Source organism: Coregonus clupeaformis, chromosome 20, assembly GCF_020615455.1.
Source record: "Coregonus clupeaformis isolate EN_2021a chromosome 20, ASM2061545v1, whole genome shotgun sequence".
NCBI classification, from domain to species: domain Eukaryota; kingdom Metazoa; phylum Chordata; class Actinopteri; order Salmoniformes; family Salmonidae; genus Coregonus; species Coregonus clupeaformis.
In genome coordinates this window covers 35,164,387-35,186,743 of record NC_059211.1, presented here as the reverse complement: position 1 = coordinate 35,186,743, position 22,357 = coordinate 35,164,387, and the positions used below count along the sequence as shown (strand labels likewise).

Below are 22,357 nucleotides of genomic sequence, written 5' to 3'. Positions count from 1 at the left end.
TAACTTTTGAAAAAGTGATGCTTTTAGAGCGAGGTTTAGTGCTTTTATATTTAATAATCTCAACCCACCCAATTCATATTCATTATATAGATAGGCACGCTTTATCTTGTCTGGTTTAGCATCCCAGTTAAAGCGAACAATGGAGCTTTGAGTATATCAAAAAAGGCTGGATATACCTCTACCAGTATGCCCCTAGTCCTTCTGGATTTAGATTTTCTGGATATTGGGGTTTTGAGCCCAGCTCTTCTTTGTTGATACACTTTTGGGCCCTTGTGTGTGTGTGTGTGTGCAGTGCTGTAAAAATACTAAAGTACTACATAAGTCGTTTTTTGGGGTATCTGTACTTTACTATTTATATTTTTGACAACTTTTAATTTTACTTCACTACATTCCTAAAGAAAATAATGTACTTTTTACTCTATACATTTTCCCTGACACTCAAAAGTACTTGTTACATTTTGAATGCTTAGCAGGACTGGAAATGGTCCAATTCACACACTTATCAAGTGAACACCCATGGCCATCTCTACTGCCTCTGATCTGGTGGATTCACTAAACAACGAATGCTTCGTTTAAAACAAGAATTGTTTTATACTTTTACTTTTGATACTTAAGTATATGTAAAAACCAAATACTTCTAGACTTTTACTCAAGTAGTATTTTACTGGGTGACTTTTACTTCAGTCATTTTCTATTAAGGTATCTTTACTTTTACTCAAGTATGACGTTTGCGTACTTTTTTCACCACTGTATGTGTGTGTTTGTTTCCCCAGGGAGATACAGAGTCAGTTGGAGGAGAAATGTAGGGAGTTGGAGCAGAAGAAACAGGAGATTATAGACAAAGACACAGAAATTAAGGAAAGGCAGGAGGAACTTCAACTAAAATCCCTCCAGGTTCACCAAAGCAACGCACACACACACACACACACACACTATATGTACACAAGACTACATAACACAGACAACCATTTATTTTTAAATATGTGGTTTACTATTTATTCAAATATGATGGAAAATCACTCACAATGGTTTCTCACGTCAACGCCATGATTTTCCAAATTTCTTTAATCCATGTATGTGATTCTCTGTTTGTCAAGCTCAGTAAATTAGAGGCTGCTGTAGAGAGTCATACACAGAAGATGCAGCAGAAGCTCATCCTCCAACAGGGGGCGCTGGAGATCTCCCAGAGAGAGGCCAAGGAGAGAACCAACCAGGTTAACGTCACATCTCTCTTGAGTTAACACCACTCACTAATCCATCTGAGTAGACCAGGTTCTGTCAATCAGCAACATGGTTCTGATAGTTGAAATAGTTGTATGTTCTCCTATGCTAAACTATTATTGCAAATTTGTTGTAAACTATTATAACAGAGCCAAATGTGTTACACAAACTCATTTTTGATGACCTGATATACAGTGCCTTAAGAAAGTATTCACACCCCTTGAATTTTTCCAAATGTTGTTGTGTTACAAAGTGGGATTAAAATTGATTTAATTGTATTTTTTTGTCAATGACCGACACAATACTCTGTCAAAGTTGAAGAAAAGTTATAACATTTGTAAATAATTCATGAAAAATAAAACACGATTATGTCTTGAAGTATTCAATACATTTGGCAGCGATTACAGCTGTGAGTCTTTCTGGGTAAGCCTCTAAGAGCTTTCCACACCTGGATTCTGTAACATTTGCCCATTATTCTTTTCAAAATTCGTCAAGCTCTGTCAAATTGATTGCTAGACAACCATTTTCAGGTCTTGCCATAGATTTTCAAGCAGAAAAGTCAAAACTGTAACTTGGTCACTCAGGAACATTCACTGTCTTATTGATAAGCAACTCCAGTGCAGATTTGGCCTTGTGTTTTAGGTTATTGTCCTGCTGAAAGGTGAACTAATCTCCTAGTGTCTGGTGGAAAGCACCTAAGTTTTTAAGGATGTGCGTATGACCACAAACATTTTTTGGGAAAGTAGACTGAACCAGGTTTTCCTCCTATGATTCTTGCTGTGCTTAGCTCCATTCCGTTTCTTTTTTATCCAGAAAAACTCCCCAGTCCTTAACGATTACGAGCATAACCATATTTTTATTCTGTACAGGCTTCCTTCTTTTCACTCTGTCAATTAGGTTAGTATTGTGGAGTAACTACAATGTTGGTGATCCATTTTCAGTTTTCTCCTTTCAGTCACAGCCATTAAACTCGTGAAATCCCTGAGTGGTTTCCTTCCTCTCTGGCAACTGAGTTAGGAAGTACGCCTGTATCTTTGTAGTGATTGGGTGTATAGATACACCATCCAAAGTGTAATTAATAACTTCACTATGCTCAAAGGGATATTCAATGTCAGCTTTTTTCTTATTTTTTACCCATCTACGGATAGGTACCCTTCTTTGCGAGGCATTGGAAAACCTCCCTGGTCTTTGTGGTTGTATCTGTGTTTGAAATACACTGCTCGACTAAGGAACCTTACAGATAATTGTATGTGTGGGGTACAAAGATGAGGTAGTCATTTCAAAATATTGTTAAACACTATTATTGCACACAGAGTGAGTCCATGCAACTTAAGCACATTTTTACTCCTGAACTTATTTAGGTTTGCCATAACAAAGGGGTTGAATACTTATTGACTCAAGACATTTCAGCTTTTTATTTTTAATTAATTTGTAAACATTTTGAAAAACATAATTCCACTTTGACATTATGGGGTATTGTGTGTAGGCCAGTGACAAACAATCTCAATTTAATCAATTTTAAATTCTGGCTGTAACACAACAAAATGTGGGAAAAGTAAAAGGGTGTGAAGACTTTCTGAAGTGCAAATTGTGTGGTTAGTGGATCTAGTGTAGTCTAGTGGTTCACATGAGTTTGTGTGTGTCTGTCAGGTGGAGTTTCTGAGTGAGAGGCTGGAGTTGATACAGAAACAACTGCAGGGAAAGGAGAACCTGGAGAAGGTAGAGTCAGTGTGTCTCCATGCTGGAGGACAGTGGATGTATGGCTAATAATAATTTATTAGGGTTATGTATATCAGGGTTTCCCAAACTCGGTCCTGGGGCCCCCCCTGGGTGCACATTTTGTTTTTGCCCAAGCACTACACAGCTGATTCAAATAATCAAAGCTTGATGATGAGTTGGTTATTTAAATCAGCTGTGTAGTGTTTGGGAAACTCTGATTTATATTATGCTTTTCCAATTGCTTAAAGCGCTTTACATAGTAAGGGGATAATCGCATCACCCACCACCAATGACTGCATGGCTCTGTTGCAATGCGTGTTTGTCTCAGAAAGACCCAGTGCAAGTTCATTATAGTAGAACCTCAGAGAGAGACAAACAGTACAATCTCTGTAGCAGTGTTGTAGTACTCGAGTCAGGTCTCGAGACCACATATTGAGTGTTTCGGTTGTGTTTCGGTGTCGGATACATTTGTACTCAGTCTTGACTCAGACAGTGAGGACTTGTAATTTCTTCCCGAGACCAGTGGAGTAAAATAAAAACTCATAATTATCAGCTTCCATTCAGTCAGCGCATAAAACCGCTTCGCCGGGCCAAATATCTACACTCCTTTCTTGAAACATATCTTGGGCCACCAGAGTGGCGCAGCGGTCTAAGGCGCTACATCGCAGTGCTAGAGGCGTCACTGCAGACCCATGTTTGATCCAGGGCTGTATCACAACCGGCCGTGATCGGGAGTCCCTTAGGGCACCGCACAATTGGCCCAGCGTCGTCCAGGTTAGGGGAGGGTTTGGCCGGGGGGGGCTTTACTTGGCTCATCGTGCTCTAGCGACTCCTTGTGGCGGGCCGGGCACCTGCAGGCTGACCTAGGTTGTCAGTTGAACGGTGTTTCCTCCGACACATTGGTGTGACTGGCTTCCGGGTTAAGTGGACGGGTGTTAAGAAGCGCGGTTTGGCGGGTCATGTTTCGGAGGACGCTTGACTTGACCTTCGCCTCCCGAGCCCATTGGGGAGTTGCAGCGATGAGACAAGATCGAAATTGGGGTAAAAAAACATTCCTATCTTAACAGCCTTATCTATTATAGACATATTTGCGCAGTGGTGAACCTATAGGCCTTCAGTGCAGTGGCAATTTTAGCATGTAAATCTTGGTGGGGCAAACTAAAAAATTCCATAAAAGTGTAGATGCATGCCAGCAAAGCCACAACACAACACTAAACAATACATTAATTGCACTATAACAGTGACAAATGGTGCCCACAAACTTTTAGGGCCTACATAAAGCTGTCCCAATAGCAAAGCTTTCATGGAGTGAATCCTTACCACTGCTACACCTGGCTATCAGCAGAGCCTTGTCTGGCAGCGAAACAGTCCATTCAGCCTCGTTTACTGCCTTTAAAAAAAACATAGCTGATATGGCTGACTTGCTTAAACAGATGTGGTTTCTACTGGCAATTGGGATGTACAAACTATGGCATAAGGGGTCGACGAGCAGATAAGAGGCAATCCGTAATTTCGATTAAGACATTAATGAGCGAGCTAGGACGGACCTAGTCAACATAACTATTTGTTCAGCACTTTTGAAATGTACAGCAACAGAATTCAGAACATGGGCCGCTCTTACCGTATTCTCCTTGTACACGAAGTCAGAACCGTAGGATAAATAAAGGGGTATATGAGCAGACAGTGAAAGCTCTTACAATATTCAATGATTACATTTCTCTAAAACAGGCTATAGACTACATGTGCACCACCAAGTCAGAACAGCAGGCTAAATTAATTACGGGTCGCCACTGCTTTAGTGTGTGACAGGTTCGTGATTCTGAAAGGACAGCAACCATAATACCAGTGCACTTTTTGTAAATCACAACGGGCCAGTGGTGTAGTGGAGGGTATATGCAGGTATAAACCGTATACCCACTTTTTATTTCAGTGGGTATTGCATATACTCACTTCTTAATCCCTACTGATATATACAGTGGGGAGAACAAGTATTTGATATTTGATACACATTTTGCAGGTTTTCCTACTTACAAAGCATGTAGAGGTCTGTAATTTTTATCATAGGTACACTTCAACTGTGAGAGACGGAATCTAAAACAAAAATCCAGAAAATCACATTGTATGATTTTTAAGTAATTAATTTGCATTTTATTGCATGACATAAGTATTTGATCAACTACCAACCAGTAAGAATTCCGGCTCTCACAGACCTGTTAGTTTTTCTTTAAGAAGCCCTCCTGTTCTCCACTCATTACCTGTATTAACTGCACCTGTTTGAACTCGATACCTGTATAAAATACACCTGTCCACACACTCAAACAGACTCCAACCTCTCCACAATGGCCAAGACCAGAGAGCTGTGTAAGTACATCAGGGATACAATTGTAGACCTGCACAAGGCTGGGATGGGCTACAGGACAATAGGCAAGCAGCTTGGTGAGAAGGCAACAACTGTTGGCGCAATTATTAGAAAATTGAAGAAGTTCAAGATGACGGTCAATCACCCTCGGTCTGGGGCTCCATGCAAGATCTCACCTCGTGGGGCATCAATGATCATGAGGAAGGTGAGGGATCAGCCCAGAACTACACGGCAGGACCTGGTCAATGACCTGAAGAGCGCTGGGACCACAGTCTCAAAGAAAACCATTAGTAACACACTACGCCGTCATGGATTAAAATCCTGCAGCGCACGCAAGGTCCCCCTACTCAAGCCAGCGCATGTCCAGGCCCGTCTGAAGTTTGCCAATGACCATCTGGATGATCCAGAGGAGGAATGAGAGAAGGTCATGTGGTCTGATGAGACAAAAATTGAGCTTTTTGGTCTAAACTCCACTCGCCGTGTTTGGAGGAAGAAGAAGGATGAGTACAACCCCAAGAACACCATCCCAACCGTGAAGCATGGAGGTGGAAACATCATTCTTTGGGGATGCTTTTCTGCAAAGGGGACAGGACAACTGCCCTGTATTGAGGGGAGGATGGATGGGGCCATGTATTGCGAGATCTTGGCCAACAACCTCCTTCCCTCAGTAAGAGCATTGAAGATGGGTCGTGGCTGGGTCTTCCAGCATGACATTGACCTGAAACACACAGCCAGGGCAACTAAGGAGTGGCTCCGTAAGAAGCATCTCAAGGTCCTGGAGTGGCCTAGCCAGTCTCCAGACCTGAACTCAATAGAAAATCTTTGGAGGGAGCTGAATGTCCGTACTTCCCAGCGACAGCACCGAAACCTGAAGGATCTGGAGAAGGTCTGTATGGAGGAGTGGGCCAAAATCCCTGCTGCAGTGTGTGCAAACCTGGTCAAGACCTACAGGAAACGTATGATCACTGTTATTGCAAACAAAGGTTTCTGTACCAAATATTAAGTTCTGCTTTTCTGATGTATCAAATACTTATGTCATGCAATAAAATGCAAATTAATTACTTAGAAATCATACAATGCAATTTTCTGGATTTTTGTTTTAGATTCCGTCTCTCACAGTTGAAGTGTACCTATGATAAAAATTACAGACCTCTACATGCTTTGTAAGTAGGAAAACCTGCAAAATCGGCAGTGTATCAAATACTTGTTCTCCCCACTGTATATGTAGTGTAGTATGTAGCATATCAAAGTAGTGTAGAGGAGGTATACAACTGATCAATTATGTAGTACAATAGAGAAATCATGCACAAAGTAGCCTACACATTCGCAAAGCACGTGAAATATATTTACATGTGCGCCGCACACATAGCCTAGTTTCAGCGGAATATCAACTGCAGGCAGCAAGAGTGTGCAGCTCTCAACTGATTTTGGCATGGAGCAGCTCACAGAAGAATGACATCGGTAGCTGGTAGTGTAGGAAAGACGTTTCAACTTATGGTATCTACCAGTAAATGCTAACTAAGACAACAATGGGTATGCAAACCAGGTATTGAAAAAGTTCAGTCTGAAGTGTTTTTTTTAAAAATATTTATTTTTAATAGTCTTTTATCTTACGTTTTTTTATTTTTTTATTCCCCTTTATTACTTTCCAACCCCACCACCCTTTCCCTACTTGGAGTAAACTAGTGAACAACAATGCTTAGGCCTCTACTTCTAGCTTATACCTACTATCAAAATGTTATGGACACAGTCAATTTTACAATAATTATATTTTGTTTGTTTTTTCTCCTGAACTTCCTCTACTCTCATCCTCTCCGATCATTTTCATGATGTCCATCCGGTTTGCTTCTATATGCCATGTCTTTCTAACTGTGCTCTTTCACAAAAGCTCTCAACCTACAACCTATATACTTATTATGGACACAGTATGCTTACATTATTAGTTATCTTGTTATTATTTGTTATCATTTATTTCCTTTGGGATATGTATTCCGAGTATATCCACATCACCATCAGACCATTTTATTGGTAAACTACATGGTCATGTACAAATTGTATTTTTTAGTGATCCAATACGTAATATAGTACATTTGTCATAATTTGGTTGTAATCCAGAGAGGTTAGAAAATGTATCTAGATCCTCTATGAGGCTGTGGAGGGATTCTAGTTGTGGATTTAAAAGAAAACATGAATCATCAGCGTACAATGACACCTTTGTTTTTAAGCCCTGGATTTCTAATCCCCTGATATTATTGTTGGATCTGATTTTAATAGCTAACATCTTGATGGCCACAATAAATAGATATGCCGATAGTGGACAACTTTGTTTCACTCCTCTTGACAGTTTAAAACTTTCTGAGAAATAGCCATTATTTACTATTTTACACCTAGGGTTACTATACATGATTTTGACCCATTTTATAATAGATTCTCCAAAATTGAAATGCTCCAGGCATTTATATATAAACCCCAGTCGTACTTTATCAAATGCCTTTTCGAAGTCTGCTATGAATAGCAGGCCTGGGTTCCCAGATTTTCCATAGTGTTCTATTGTTTCCAATACTTGCCTTATATTTTCTCCAATGTATCTTCCATGTAAAAAACCTGTCTGATTAGAATGAATAATATCCGACAATACCTTTTTAATTCTATGCGCTATACATTTTCCTAGAATTTTTGCATCACAATTGTTTTAATGGACTGGATCTTTATATTTTCCACTTGTATCCTGTTTCAGTAATAATGAGATCAGACCTTCTTCTTGAGTGTCAGATAATCTACCATTTACATCGGAGTGGTTAAAACATGCTAATAACGGTCCTCTTAGTATATAAAAAAAGGTTTGGTATACCTCGACTGGTATGCCACCCAACCCTGGAGTTTTCCCGGACTTAAAGTATTTAATTGCATCCAGAAGTTCCTCCTCTGTAATTTCACCTTCACTCCGAAGTGTTGGTTAGTAGGCTATTTGTGATGCGCAATTGTCATCATGCACTGTTTGCATCAGGGGCATAGACATGGATGGGGTGGACACAGGCCCACCCACTGGGGAGCCAGGTCCCGACAGGCCCATCCTATCAGATTGATGTGGTTTAAGCGTTGTTGTGGACATTTTTGTATTTTTACTATAAAAAAGTGTAAATTTGAAAATGAAAATCAGAAAACTCTATAGGAAAACATATAAAAAAACATAGGAAAATATAGGAGTTTTCACAAGGGTGCCATTCCTTCGCTGGGCAGGCTGTTTGGGAACTTTTTGGCAAGATTAGAGTATACCCACTTCTCCAGGCACCACTACACCACTGCATAGGGCCGATGGAAAGACAGCAGTCACACACAGCATGATGTTAAAGGATAAGCAGTCCATAAACTCTGACATAATAAGCCAGTAGGTCCCAATCATAAGAATACAAAAACACAACCATTAAGCAAGACATTTACAACTTTTACTTCCCATTGCAAAAAACATTTCATGTTTAGCACACAAAGTAACAGGTGACCTAAAGTTTAAAGTGGAACTGACAGTGTTTTAACTACTTTGCAGATATGAAACAAACAGACAATCATAATATCAGTAAAAAATATAAAATTCCCAGTTTGTGCTACAAAACCAACTTCATAAGAGGTTTTAAAAATAGTTTTGATTTGACTCAACGTTCCATGACGTACACTAAGGCATTGTTGGCAGAATAAATGGATGCAGTTCAATGCATGGTTAATATAATTCACCAACACATTTCTTGGTAGTCCAAAAAATATTGAAATCAGGTTGTAAATCACAGCTGGCCTGGTACATTGTTTGCTGCCTCCATTCAAGATGCACCGTTTCAGTTTCAATGACTCAATATTCTGGACAAAAATGAACGAATGTAACTAATGCTGGGAATGTCAATACAATCAAACTAGCAAGGGCAATGATCACAAGTGAGTCATAACGTGGCTAATAGGCTAGCGTATCTATTTATGTAGCAAGCTAAAAACACGGAGCCTAACATTAGCTAGATAGCTTGCTAGCTGCTAGGAGGATGTCATGCCATCTCCTCATATCGGTTTTCGGTGGCTATACACAGCTAGATGCAGGTGTCATTAGGTTAGCTAGCAAGAACTTGAACGACTGTTATCCAGTTAGCATATCTCTTACATTCGCAAATTCACTCTGGCTATCTACTCTCGTCTGAGTGTGCCAGAGGGCAGAACAACTGATTAAGTTACGAACGTGCAACACCCGCTGAATATGACCGGTGTCAGTAAACGTAGGCAAAAAAAGTAATATTTAGTCAAGAACGCTCTAGATATCATGTAAACAGCCTAACCAGCTCTGCTACGGCGAGTAAAATAGTCAGAGTGAGGTGTTCTCTCATTTGTGTCTGGAAGTAGCTAGCTATCAAGCTAGCCAACTTTAGCCAGTTAGCTTGGGTGCTTGATTGGGACAAGCATGCATTGGCAGGCAAGTTGCAGAAGGACGAGGAGGCTACAATTCCCCATTGTTTTTCAGTGCAATTCTGATGGCCAACTAGCTGAAAAAGTTTGAGAGGGTTTATCTAATGTTCCTTTGTTAGATTTTAGCTCATCTTGTTCTGGCTAGCATTAGTTGTTGATCTTGTTGATGTGGATAATTGCGGGAGAGAGCCTAGCTTTTCATGGTTGTTTGATCAATAGGACTGTAAAGATCCCAAATGCAAGAGGACTCCCGTGGTGTTTACATATTTGCAGAAATCCATTCAGGTGTATTTTGTGACTTTTGGCGAATGCGTTCTAATGATCTAAAGTCACGCTGTTGCAACTGCCTGTAAACACACAGTCCAGTTCAAAGTGAATGATGGCAGGCCCGTGTGGTAAATGGCTTGTTTATATTAAGGCCTACTGTAGCTCTGATTGGCTATAGCGCACCGGTCTGCGTAGACTCCGGTCCTGGACAAGACAGATGCTTTTATTCGGTTTTATTTACTGCAGTGTCCATTAATTGTGCAAACGCACAGCCCCTTTCCCACTCAATATTGCTATAGAATTTTCACAAATGCCTTAGTATACTTAATTCCCAAACATTCTAAGAATTTGTGAAAATGACCATATCTAAGTGGTCGCTTGTCAGATGTTTTGTCATATTCTTCCTGGGGGTGTATATGAACAGATTTTAATAAGATTTCATGTTGCTAAAATGCTGTCAGTTTCACTTTAAATGCAACAATGTTTCATACATAATTTATTCCACTCACCAGATGATGATCATTTGAAACTTCACTTCTTGTTGAAAGTTATTCTTGAAAAGGGAGAAGCTAACAAATTAGCAACAACAAAAACTAGCTAGCTAGACCGGGGGAAAACTACTGCTCACAGTGACCTGTTGGGTTTTTGTCAAAACGGTCCCACCCATTAAGTCAATGTGATTGGTTGATTCCACTGTCACTCCAAAATTATGCCCTAATAAAGGTGAACGGCAGATGCCTTTATCTAGCTTCTGATGGCCTAGCCAATGGCTGACTTAGCTAGCTAGATTTATCTCCCCAGAGACCAGCAAAGAAAAATCCTGATTGGATCTTTTTTTCGCTTCAGAGTTAACCCTTTCCTTTCCAGCAAAAACTGAAGAGATTAAATCAGAACATCATTGAAAATAATAATATAATTATTATTATATTATCATTATAATCATTCTTTTATAAATCCTAAGCCCTTCTTTGAAGGCATAGAAGGCCCATTGTTCCCCACTGTGTTTGGGTTAGTAATAATTTGTAGAGTGGCTCTATTTACCCTCAGCATGTATTTTTACTTCACTATTCTGAATGTCTAAAGAATCCACATGTTGTTCTGAAATATGAACACAGAAATACTGGACATTTTGAACTCTTATTACGGTGGTGATTTGATTTGACGAAATAACAATCATGGTCTTGAATGGGACTTTCTGGTCTCGGTCTTGACTCGGTCTCGGACGCCTTGTCCCCCTCCCGGTCTCGGTCTTGACTCGTTCTCGTCCCCCCTCCGGTCTTGGTCTTGACTCGGACTCAATTTGCTCCGGTCTTGGTATTGAATCAGTCTCGCTTTAGGTGGTCTCGAACACAACACTGCTCTGTAGTCTCATGGGTGTTCTAACCAGATTCCCTGGGGGGAGTAATTCGTTTCAACACTTGGACACTGCCATTTATCCCACCATCCAAACCCATCTTTCCCATGTAGCATCTTTGTCAACACATCCACAGTGGGACAGGAGGAGGCTATTGTCCTTGTGTTGTCCTTGTGGTTCTCAGAGAGAGGGCAGCGTGAGAATGAGTTACTCAGTTTAACGGAATGTTAGGCTTATTATCTAACACTGTAAATTACAGCACCATCACACACACAACCTGACCACAATAACACACACACACACACACTCACTCTAATGTCTACTTCCACACACCACACACTATGATAGTTTCACCACTAATTCACTGGGCTGCTACATTGGGCCCAGTTATCATCTCCTTCAGATTCCTTGTATTTTACATAATGAAGTCCCTTCAGCTGACCTTTATCTCTTTTATATCAACTGTGGCATGGAATGTTCCTTTGTTAGAGGCATAAGAAGTACTCATGCTGATACGTGGTATGTGTGGGGAAAGGAACACTTTTCAGAAGTATGATAAATGGCAATGCTATGACAGTTATGCAATTATGATAATTGAGTAGCCCCAAAAAGTTTCAACAAAACAATGGAATACGGTATCTACAGTATAAACCATGTGTATATCTTGTTGTTACACTACTGTTATCACTCAACAAAAACATGTTTACCAAGGGCTTCAGTTTTGACAGCTTTGTCTCAAAATGTTGCCTCAGCAGTCGACATCAGTGTCTATTTCTGAGTGCTGACCCAACATCTACTCTTCTTTTGTCAATATGGGCCTCTCATTTGACTATCTTTCTGTAAGTCATCTGTGTACTGTAGCTACAGTATTTGTCCAACTGTGTGTGTTTGTGTTTGTGTTTGTGTGTGTGTGTGTGTGTGTGTGTGTGTGTGTGTGTGTGTGTGTGTGTGTGTGTGTTTGGCCATCAGGAAGCCTTAGTCCAGGGTCAGCAGCTGTTTCTTTGCAGGGAGAAGCTCCAGAGGACATCTCACAACCAGGAGATGCGTAGTCGCTGTGAGAGCCTGGCAATACAGCTAGAAGAAAGTGTTCAGTTATGCCGTGAAAAGGTTTAACCCAATTCGAATTCAATTACCCACTCACAACACCCTCTTATTGTCTCCCACATAAGAGCACATGTCCGTGGCGTGATATAATTCAATCAGTGCTTGTGTGCTGTGGTACTTACAGTAAATAATTCCACCTTTGAGCAGGCAAGAGTATCATTGTTTGTACTAGGTGCTGTAAAACATCTACTAGATGCTACAGATACTGGAGTGCGGCACATAACGGTACTAATGCCTGTTCCTCTGGGTGATATTGGTGACAGGAGAACCATGCCAGGCATATGGAGGAGGAGCAGGGGAGGATGGAGGAGCAGACTGCCCAGACTGAGGCCAGACTCCAGGCCACAGTGGCCTCCCTCAGAGTGGAGCTAGACACACTGAGATGGATGCAACAGAATGAGGTAGCTAGAGCCTCCTACATTAGGTCATAATAACTGTCTGTTTAGTTACATTCACATCAAACTTCCTAGAAATGACCAAGTTTCAGTAGAGGGGTTCAAACTTTAACCCTTTTATACTGAGTTTCTCCTAGGAATTATCTGCTAAATTCCCAGGTCTATCCTCCCGTTTCAATTGAGTATTTTGGGGTTATTATACATCTCAGTTGACTAAATAGATCCTCTGTTTTTGATGGATCCTCGGATTCAGAAAAGCATTAGATAAGAGGGACAGTCTTCTAAGTCTCTTGAGTACTGACAATGAGCATGAGTCCCTTGTGTTAAACCAATGGGGGTCTCTTCTCCTCCTCCAGCTGTCAGCTCTACAGGAGAGCCAGGCGGAGGTGCTGAAGGCGTCAGAGTGTGTCTCCTCCACCCTGCGCTGCTCCCAGGATCAGCTGACCTCTGAACTACAGCATAGCAGACTGGAGCTTGAGGAGGCCCAGCGCAACACCGCCGCCCTGCTTGCAGAACTCAACACCAGAGAACAGCTGCTGCAAAGCACCAGCGAGGCCCTGCTCATCAAGGTAGAGCTGTAAAGGAATATCCCCTTGTATGACTCCAACTAACATCAGCTAATGTTTATTTGATAGTTTATTATCTTGGAGTTGCCATACCTATTGATTGTGGTGAAGTCAGAAAAATGAAACAGTAGGTCTTATTATAATTATCTTTATTTTGGGTGGGGGGGATCAGGAATCCGAAATGACACGTCTAAGGACCAAGATCTCCAGCTTTGAGAGAAGCACGGAGCTCCATAAAATAGCTGTTCGCTCTGGTCTGACCTCTTTATCAGGTCACAACCCTACAGCCCCCTCCCTACTCCTACCACCACCACAAAGTAAGAGAGAAGACAGATAAAGAATACCTTTGTCGACAAATATAATTTTATTTTGAATATGAGATAAAATACTTTCGGACAAGTTAATTGCTTTTGTTTTTATTGGATTGTAGATGAGGTCTAAAGACCAATGATAATTATTGACAACATATGCTAAACCACTGTTAAACGTGGCAGTGTTACAGCAGTGTTACGCCCTTATTTCTCTGTTCCAAGTGATCTGTGCCGTTATTATTGCTGCAGGGAGAAGAGCTGCTCTTTGCAGGAAATTAAACAGAGCAGCATCTGCAGGCGATTTGATCCTAATGCTACCTCCAAATCTCTTCCCTTACTCATCCTAGGAGTGGCTATGTAAGGTTCCTTATGATCCTAGGCAGTATGGAGCAAAGCAATCTGTCTGTATCACAAATGGCACCCTATCCCCTACATAGTGCACTACTTTTATATAAGTGTTTGTGTGTGTGTGTGTGTACACGTGTGTCTGTCTGTGTGTGTGTGTGTGTGTGTGTGTTTGTGACAGCATGTGTGTGCTCCCACACGTGCCTGCGAGTGTGTGCACTCGTCTCTGAAAAGTGTATACAACAGACAATAGCAGCAGAATGTGCTGAGGCAGCAGTCTGTGGTAGGAGGAGTGATGGTGATGGACCCAGCCCTAACCTGAGGCGACTGCTAGCCCTCAGTCATCCCAGGGCAGAGGTGCATGCCTTCCCCCTCTGTCACACTGCCACGTGGGGAACAAAGTGGCCAAATACCCCAGCTGCTGACAGCTCAGCAGCACACAATAGCAGCCAGAGACACAGGCTGCAGTCAAGTGGCAACATATTCCCTATACAGTGCACTACTTTTGACCAGAGCCATATAGGTAAAAAGTAGTGCACTATATAGGGAATAGGGTGCCAGTTGGGATGCTACAGCCAAGCTGCTGAACTAAACTGCCAATGTTCAGCCACATTCTTTAGGCATCACACTTGATTTAATCTCTTGTTGTTTGAACCAAAATGCATAAATTTGGTTCCTGAGCTGGACACTTTGTCTTTTTATCTCTCTCTGTTCAAGACAGTATTCTTCCTCTTCCTTCTAAGGGTCCCTGACAAAAACTTTTATTTTCACACACTGTAATGGAAAACTGTAATGCATACAGTAATTTTGGGTATTATCAACAGTAAAATACTGTGAAACATTTTACTGTAGCATACTTTAAATTATGGTACATTATGGGAAAATGTGGGTGGGAAAATAATTGCTGTATTTCTAATGATACTGTAATTCCACCCCACAAAATTCAGTACCATACCGTATTTTTGTAGTGCCAAAAACCTTTTGACCACTTGTGGGTGCAAAGATGGTACAAAGATGGTATTGTTGTTTCTGACTCATTAACATATTTTGAGGCATGCCTTGTAAGAGCCTATATTTGCTGCAATATGAAATACAGTAACTTACTTGCCAATGAGCTGGCTGTAAGTTACTGTCAAATTCACTGCAATTCATAGTGCAAAGACGAAGAAGAAGACGAAGAAGAAACCAACAGGCTTTTTCTTAATGCACTGGTTAGGGTTTTCATTCTCCAAAATTGTTCTATAATCTTTTTACCCTCAGATTTGATCCTTTTTCATAAGAATATCTTGCATATTCAATGGTAAGCTGCATGCAGAGGGCATTTAGAGGGATCTGTGTGGATTTCAGGGGGAATATTAAATGAAAAGCTTGTTGGGTTTCAGTTCTGGTGTCCTGCCACCTCTCTCTGCCAGCTGCCAGGTTATTTCTGCAGGTGGAACTGCACTCCTGTAACCTGGTTGATTGTTTTCACATAAATGTTGTACACACTGAGTATACAAAACATTAAGAACACCTTCTCTTTCCATGACATAGACTGACCAGGTGAAAGCTATTATCCCTTATTGATGTTACCTGTTAAATCCACTTCAATCAGTGTAGATGAAGGGGAGGTGTGATGGGTGATTTGAAGGAGTCAGGCACAGGAGGGTAAATCACAGAGTTACGCAGAAATGTGTCAAACAGTCCAGTGCGCAAAACAGGCTCACTGGAACCAAACTGGCACACAGGGAAAAATACCCCGGCAATACAAAATACACAGAGCTCAACCGAGCTACACTCTCCTCACAATAAACAATCACACACAAGGACAAGGGGGCAGAGGGAACACTTATACAAGTACTGATGAGGGGATATGAACCAGACAAAACAAATGGAATGATGAGATGAGGAGCAGCAGTGGCTAGAAAGCCGGTGACGACGAACGCCGAAGCCTGCCCGAACCAGGAGAGGAGGCAGCTTCGGAGGAAGTTGTGACAGTAACCCCCCTTGACGCGCAGCTCCTGCAGCGCGCCGACACCGGCCTCGGGGATGTCCAGGACGACACGGAGCAGGGCGAGCCGGATGGCGACGGTGGAAATCCCGCAACAGGGAGGGATCGAGGATATCCCTCACCGGGTCCCAGCACCGCTCTTCCGGACCGTACCCCTCCCACTCCACGAGGTACTGAAGGCCCCCCACCCGACGCCTCGATTCCGAGATGGAACGGACGGAGTACGCCGGGGCCCCCTCGATGTCCAGAGGAGGCAGAGGGACCTCCCGCACCTCAGACTCCTGGAGCGGACCAGCCACCACTGGCCTGAGGAGAGACACATGGAATGAGGGGTTAATACGATAATCTGGTGGGAGTAATAACCTATAGGGAACCTCGTTTATCCTCCTCAGGACTTTGAACGGCCCTACAAAATATGGGCTCAGCTTCCGGCAGAGCAGTCGGAGGGGCAGATTCCGGGTCGAGAGCCAGACCCGATCACCCGTTACAAAGACCGGGGCCTCACTGCGGTGGCCTTCTGATGACGCATGGCGCGTTGGAGGTGGACGTGAGCAGCGTTCCACGTCTCCTCCGCGCGCAGAAACTAGTCATCCACCGCAGGAGCCTCGGTCTGGCTCTGATGCCACGGTGCCAGAACCGGTTGATAACCTAAAACACATTGGAATGGCGTTAGGTTAGTGGAGGAGTGATGGAGAGAGTTCTGGGCTATATTCGGCCCATGGCAAGAACACCGACCACTCCCCCGGCCGGTCGTGGCAGTAGGACCGCAGGAACCTACCCACATCCTGATTAATCCGTTCCACCTGCCCATTAGACTCGGGGTGAAAACCAGAGGTCAGGCTGACCGAGACCCCCAGACGTTCCATGAACACCTTCCAGACCTTGGATGTGAACTGGGGACCCCGGTCAGACACTATGTTCTCTGGTACCCCGTAGTGCCGGAAGACGTGTGTAAACAGGGCCTCCGCAGTCTGCAGGGCCGTGGGGAGACCAGGCAGAGGAAGGAGGCGGCAGGCTTTGGAAAAGCGGTCCACAACGACCAGGATGGTGGTGTTACCTAGAGAGAGGGGAAGATCAGTAAGGAAATCAATACTCCGGTGGGACCATGGCCGTTGTGGAACTGGTAAAGGCTGTAACTTACCCACTGGGAGGTGCCTAGGTGCCTTACTCTGGGCGCACACCAAGCAGGAGGAGACATACACCCTCACGTCCTTAGCCAAGGTAGGCCACCAGTACTTTCCGGTCAGGCAGCGCACTATACAAACCATAACTGGGTGACCAGAGGAGGGGGACGTGTGTGCCCAGTAGATCAGACGGTCACGGACAAGAGCAGGCACGTACTGCAGCCCAGCTGGACACTGAGGTTGAGATGGCTCTGTGCGTAACGCCTGCTCTATATCCGCGTCCATCGCCCATACTACCGGCGCCACAATGCAGGAGGCCGGGAGTATAGGGGTGTTGCCTCTCCTCTGTGTCGTACAGCCGTGACAGTGCGTCTGCCTTCACGTTCTTCGTACCCGGGATGTATGATAATGTAAAATCAAACCGGGTGAAGAATAGGGCCCACCTGGCCTGGCGAGGTTTCAGCCTCCTCGCTGCCCGGATGTACTCCAGGTTACGGTGGTCCATCCAGACGAGGAAAGGGTGTTTCGCCCCTTCAAGCCAGTGCCACACGGTCAGGGCTCGGACAACAGCCAACAGCTCCCGATCACCAACGTCGTAGTTCTGCTCCACTGGGCTGAGCTTCTTGGAGAAGAAGGCGTGCCCGAGCGTTGAGATAGGACTGCGCCTATCCCTACCTTGGACGCATCCACCTCCACTACGAACGCTAGTGATGGATCGGAGTGGGCCAGTACTGGGGCTGAGGTGTACAGACCCCTCAGGTTACTGAAGGCCCTGTCAGCCTCAGCAGACCAGCGGAGCCGGGACGGCCCACATTCAACTGAGATGTGATGGGAGCTGCGACCTTGCCAAAGCCCTGTGATAAACCTCCGATAGTAGTTGGCAAAGCCAATAAAACGCTGCACCTCCTTTACTGTGGTTGGAGTCGGCCAATTACGCACGGCTGAAATGCGATCTCCCTCCATCTCCACACCTGAGGTGGTAATGCGGTATCCGAGGAAGGAGACGGACTGTTGGAAAAATAGACACGTCTCTGCCTTGGCATAAAGGTCATGTTCCAACAATCGGGCCAGCACTTTGCGTACCAGGGACACATGCTTGGCGTGCGTAGCGGAATACACCAGAATGTAATCGATGTATACCACCATACCGCGACCAAGCATGTCCCAAAACACCTCGTTCACAAAGGACTGGAAGACGGATGGAGCATTCATCAAACCATAAGGCATCACCAGGTATTCGTAATGCCCCGTGGTTGTGCTGAATGCGGTCTTCCACTCGTCCCCCTCTCGGACACGCACCAGGTTGTACGCACTCCGGAGATCTAATTTTGTGAAGAAGCACGCCCCATGCATTGACTCGATCACAGATGGAATGAGGGGTAGAGAATAACTAAATCATATCGCCCCCCTTGTTCAGTGATCGGTAATCAATGCAGACCTCCGTCTTTCTTCTTCACAAAAAAGAAACTCGAGGAGGCAGGCGAAGTGGAGGGACGTATAAACCCCTGGCGCAGGGACTCGGAGACGTATGTCTCCATAGCCTCCGTTTCAGCCTGTGACAGGGGATACACATGACTCCTGGGAGGCACAGTGTCTACCCGGAGGTTTATCTTGCAATCCCCCGCCCGATGAGGTGGTAATTTGGTCGCCTGCGTTTTGGAAAACGTGTGTGCCAAATCGAGGTTTTCGGGGGGAATGCGCACTGTGGAGGTACTGTCTGGACTTTCCACCGTGGTTGCACCAACGGAAACACAGAGACACCTACCCTGACACTCTCGCGACCACCCCGTGAGAACCCTCTGCGGCCATGAAAAGGTGGGGTTGTGGAATGCTAACCAGGGAATACCTAACACAACATGGAAATCAGGAGACTCAATAATAAATAAAAAGGGACTTGCTCGCGATGAGTCTCATGTGTAACCATAGTGACTGGTGCTGTAACCTCCCTAACGAACCCGGACCCTAATGGTCGACTGTCAAGTGCTCTGATGGGGAGTGGAATGAATAGGGGTACCAATGTAATGCCTAGACTGTGTGAAAATGACCTGTCCATAAAGTTCCCAGCCTTACACTGACGAACTACAATGTAATCAGGAAAGTGGATGGGTAGGGTACAGTGCGCAGCAGAGGGCTCTAAACGAGTGTGGGTGTTCGATACCTGGGGTGACGCGAGAGTGCCCTGCCTGCCGCCTCCAGACCCAAAAGAACGCTGAAAACATTGTGCAGTGAAATGTCCTCTCGTGCCACCAGAGTGACACTGGCGCTGTCATCCTCCGCTTTCCTGGATCGCCGCTCCACCCAGCTCCATCAGCTCGTGATCCGGGTCGGGAGGGGTTGGAACAGGCAGGCCCCCTCCAGGACATCCTCTGGCCGCCAGCAGGTTGTCCAACCGGATGAACATGTCCACCAGTTGAGTGAAGGACAACATGGTGTCCCAGCAGGCTAGCTCTCTTCGAACGTCCTCCCGTAGATGGCACCGGAAGTGGTCGATGAGGGCCCGCTCGTTGCACCCGGACCCAGCTGCTAGAGTCCGGCACTCCAGGGCGAAGTCCTGCGCGGTCCTCGTCTCCTGCCTCAGGTGGACCAGCCCCTCGCCCGCCTCTCTACCCTCGTGCGGGTGATCGAAGACAGCCCGAAAGAGGCGAGTGAACTCCCCGTAGTTGTCCAACGCGGCTCCTCCTTCATTCCAGACCGCGTTGGCCCACTCCAGGGCTGTCCCCGAGAGGCAGGAGACGAGGGCGGACACCTTCTCCCACTCCGATGGGGCCGGGCTGATGCTGGAATACTAAAGCTCCAGTTGAAGGAGGAATCCCTGGCAGAGAGCAGCTGTCCCGTCGAAATCCCGTGGTCAGGATATATGGATCCCTCTGGGTGCTGGGATGTGGGTGGCTGGATCCGGTCGCCCAGCTGGGAGTGGGAGGTGGGAGTGCAACTCAATATTAAGAAGGTGTTCCTAATGTTTGGTTTACTCAGTCTATATGTCAGCCGTAGATGCACATGAACAAATGCAGGAGAAGATACATGTAGGATCCTGATTGATGATAGTAACAGTGGGGGAAAAAACACGAGAAAAGAATGCATGGTGCTGGGGGAAACAAAGTACTCTCCGTTTCAGCAATTTATAGTTGTTGGGTGTGGATGAGTCACTGGACCCACAAGAGACTGGGAATGGTGTCTTACCTGTGTGTATTTTACGTGTTGTCTCAGGGTTTCCCAAACTCGGTCCTCGGGACCCCAAAGGGTGCACGTTTTGTGTTTTTGCCCTAGCGCTACACAGCTGATTCAAATAATCAACAAATCATCAAGCTTTGATCATTTGAGTCAGTTGTGTAGTGTTAAGGCAAAAACCAAAACGTGCACCCCTTGGGGTCCCGAGTTTGGGAAACGCTGTCTTAGGGGTTGTTTGAATGTAAAAGAAAGGAATGATTTTCACATTCTGGTAACAACCTCAGACACTGGGCAACTTAAACCAAACATCACATTTCTCTCATCTGAGTGATACACATGAATGTGCCTCAACATGCAGTTTCATTCACAATAGGTTTAAAGTCTTTGAGTAGTTTAATCCGGTGCATTCCCTATTGTTATTATACCCTCAATACTATTCTGTGGTGTCTGCAGCTGGAGCACATATTTTAAGCTGAGTGAGAGACAGCACAATGGGGCAAGGTGTCCTGCCAAAATAATATTGAGACTGCCGTCTGCAGCACCCTCTGTAGCACTTTGTGGTCGAGGGCGGTGCAGTTGCCATACCAAGCGGTGATGCAGCCAGTCAAGAAACAAAATAATGTACTTTTAGTTTAACTACTCATGTAATGCTTGATGTCAGGGGAAACAAAGTACCTGTTTCAGCAATTAATAGTTGTTGGGTGCATGGTTGGGGTCAATTCCATTTCAATTCCAGTCAATTCAGGAAGTACACTGACATTCCAATTCTCTTCAATGCTTTTCAATGTGGAACATTTGGAATTGGAACTTGGTTTACTTTCTGAATTGACTATAATTGAAATGGAATTGACCCCAACCCTGGTTGGGTGTGGACTGAAGTCACTGGACCCAAAAGAGACTGGGAATGCTGTCTTACCTGTATGTATTTTACGTGTTGTCTTAGAGGTTGTTTGATTGTGTTTGGCTTGAGAAGCTGCTGGTTGATTGTTAAAGAAAGGAACAACCTCAGTATGTTCCTTTGAGGACACAGCAAATTTAACCAAACATCACATTTCTCTCATCTGAGTGATACACATGAATGTGCCTCAACATGCAGTTTCATTCACAATAAAGTCTTCACTATTGTTATTATCCGCTAAATGCTAGGCCTATTCCTTGGCGTCTGCAGCTGGATCACATTTTTTAAGCTGAGTAAGAGACAGCAAAATGGGACAAAGTATCCTGCCAAAATAATATTGAGACTGCTCACGTCCTGTGTCAGGATGTATTTAGATGAGCTGAACACAGCATGATATCAGACTTTTCTTTGCTATACTGGATCCGTGGGACCTCCCTACCCCCATTTAAGTCGAAATTGAAAAGGGTTAAGGTTAGGGTTAGGTAAGGGTTATGGTTAAGGTTAGGGTAGGGGTTAAGGTAAAAGTTTCGGGAATGGGTGTCCCAAGGATCCCAGATAGCACTAACATATATCAGACAGTGGCAAAGAAGAAAAAGGCACCAATCTCATAGCAGCAGAGATTAAGTTATTCTCTAAAGAGTTACTCTCTGAAGAACCATTTTGTTCAAAATCTTTGCCAATTATGTAGGCCTAGTTGAAGGACCATACCCTAGGACCATACGTCGGGACTACCGGCCGTGGTGACTCCTTGCTGTCCCCAGTCCGCCTGGCCTTGCTGCTATTCCAGTTTCAACTGTTCTGCCTGCGGTTATGGAACCCCTACCTGTCCCAGACCTGCTGTTTTCAACTCTTAATGATCGGCTATGAAAAGCCAACTGAGATTTATTCCTGATTATTATTTGACCATGCTTGTCACTTATGAACATTTTTGAACATCTTGGCATGGTTCTGTTATAATCTCCACCCGGCACAGCCAGAAGAGGACTGGCCACCCCTCATAGCCTGGTTCCTCTCTAGGTTTCTTCCTAGGTTTTGGCCTTTCTAGGGAGTTTTTCCTAGCCACCGTGCTTCTACACCTGCATTACTAGCTGTTTGG

General features: G+C 44.3%; 1 protein-coding gene across 2 annotated transcripts in view; it reads left to right on the top strand.

Annotated features, from left to right (window-relative positions):
- The window catches only part of LOC121533915 (coiled-coil domain-containing protein 18-like), a 43,165-nt gene extending 29,351 nt beyond the window's left edge, over nucleotides 1-13,814 (top strand). For both annotated transcript variants that reach the window (XM_041840264.1, XM_041840263.1), the window contains 7 exons: nucleotides 774-894; nucleotides 1,098-1,214; nucleotides 2,872-2,940; nucleotides 12,330-12,467; nucleotides 12,728-12,865; nucleotides 13,216-13,428; nucleotides 13,598-13,814. In XM_041840264.1, the coding sequence (XP_041696198.1) occupies nucleotides 774-894; nucleotides 1,098-1,214; nucleotides 2,872-2,940; nucleotides 12,330-12,467; nucleotides 12,728-12,865; nucleotides 13,216-13,428; nucleotides 13,598-13,762 (961 nt within the window). In that variant the 3' untranslated portion in view covers nucleotides 13,763-13,814. The remainder of the gene's footprint in view (nucleotides 1-773; nucleotides 895-1,097; nucleotides 1,215-2,871; nucleotides 2,941-12,329; nucleotides 12,468-12,727; nucleotides 12,866-13,215; nucleotides 13,429-13,597) is intronic.
- The last annotated feature ends 8,543 nt before the right edge of the window (nucleotides 13,815-22,357 follow it).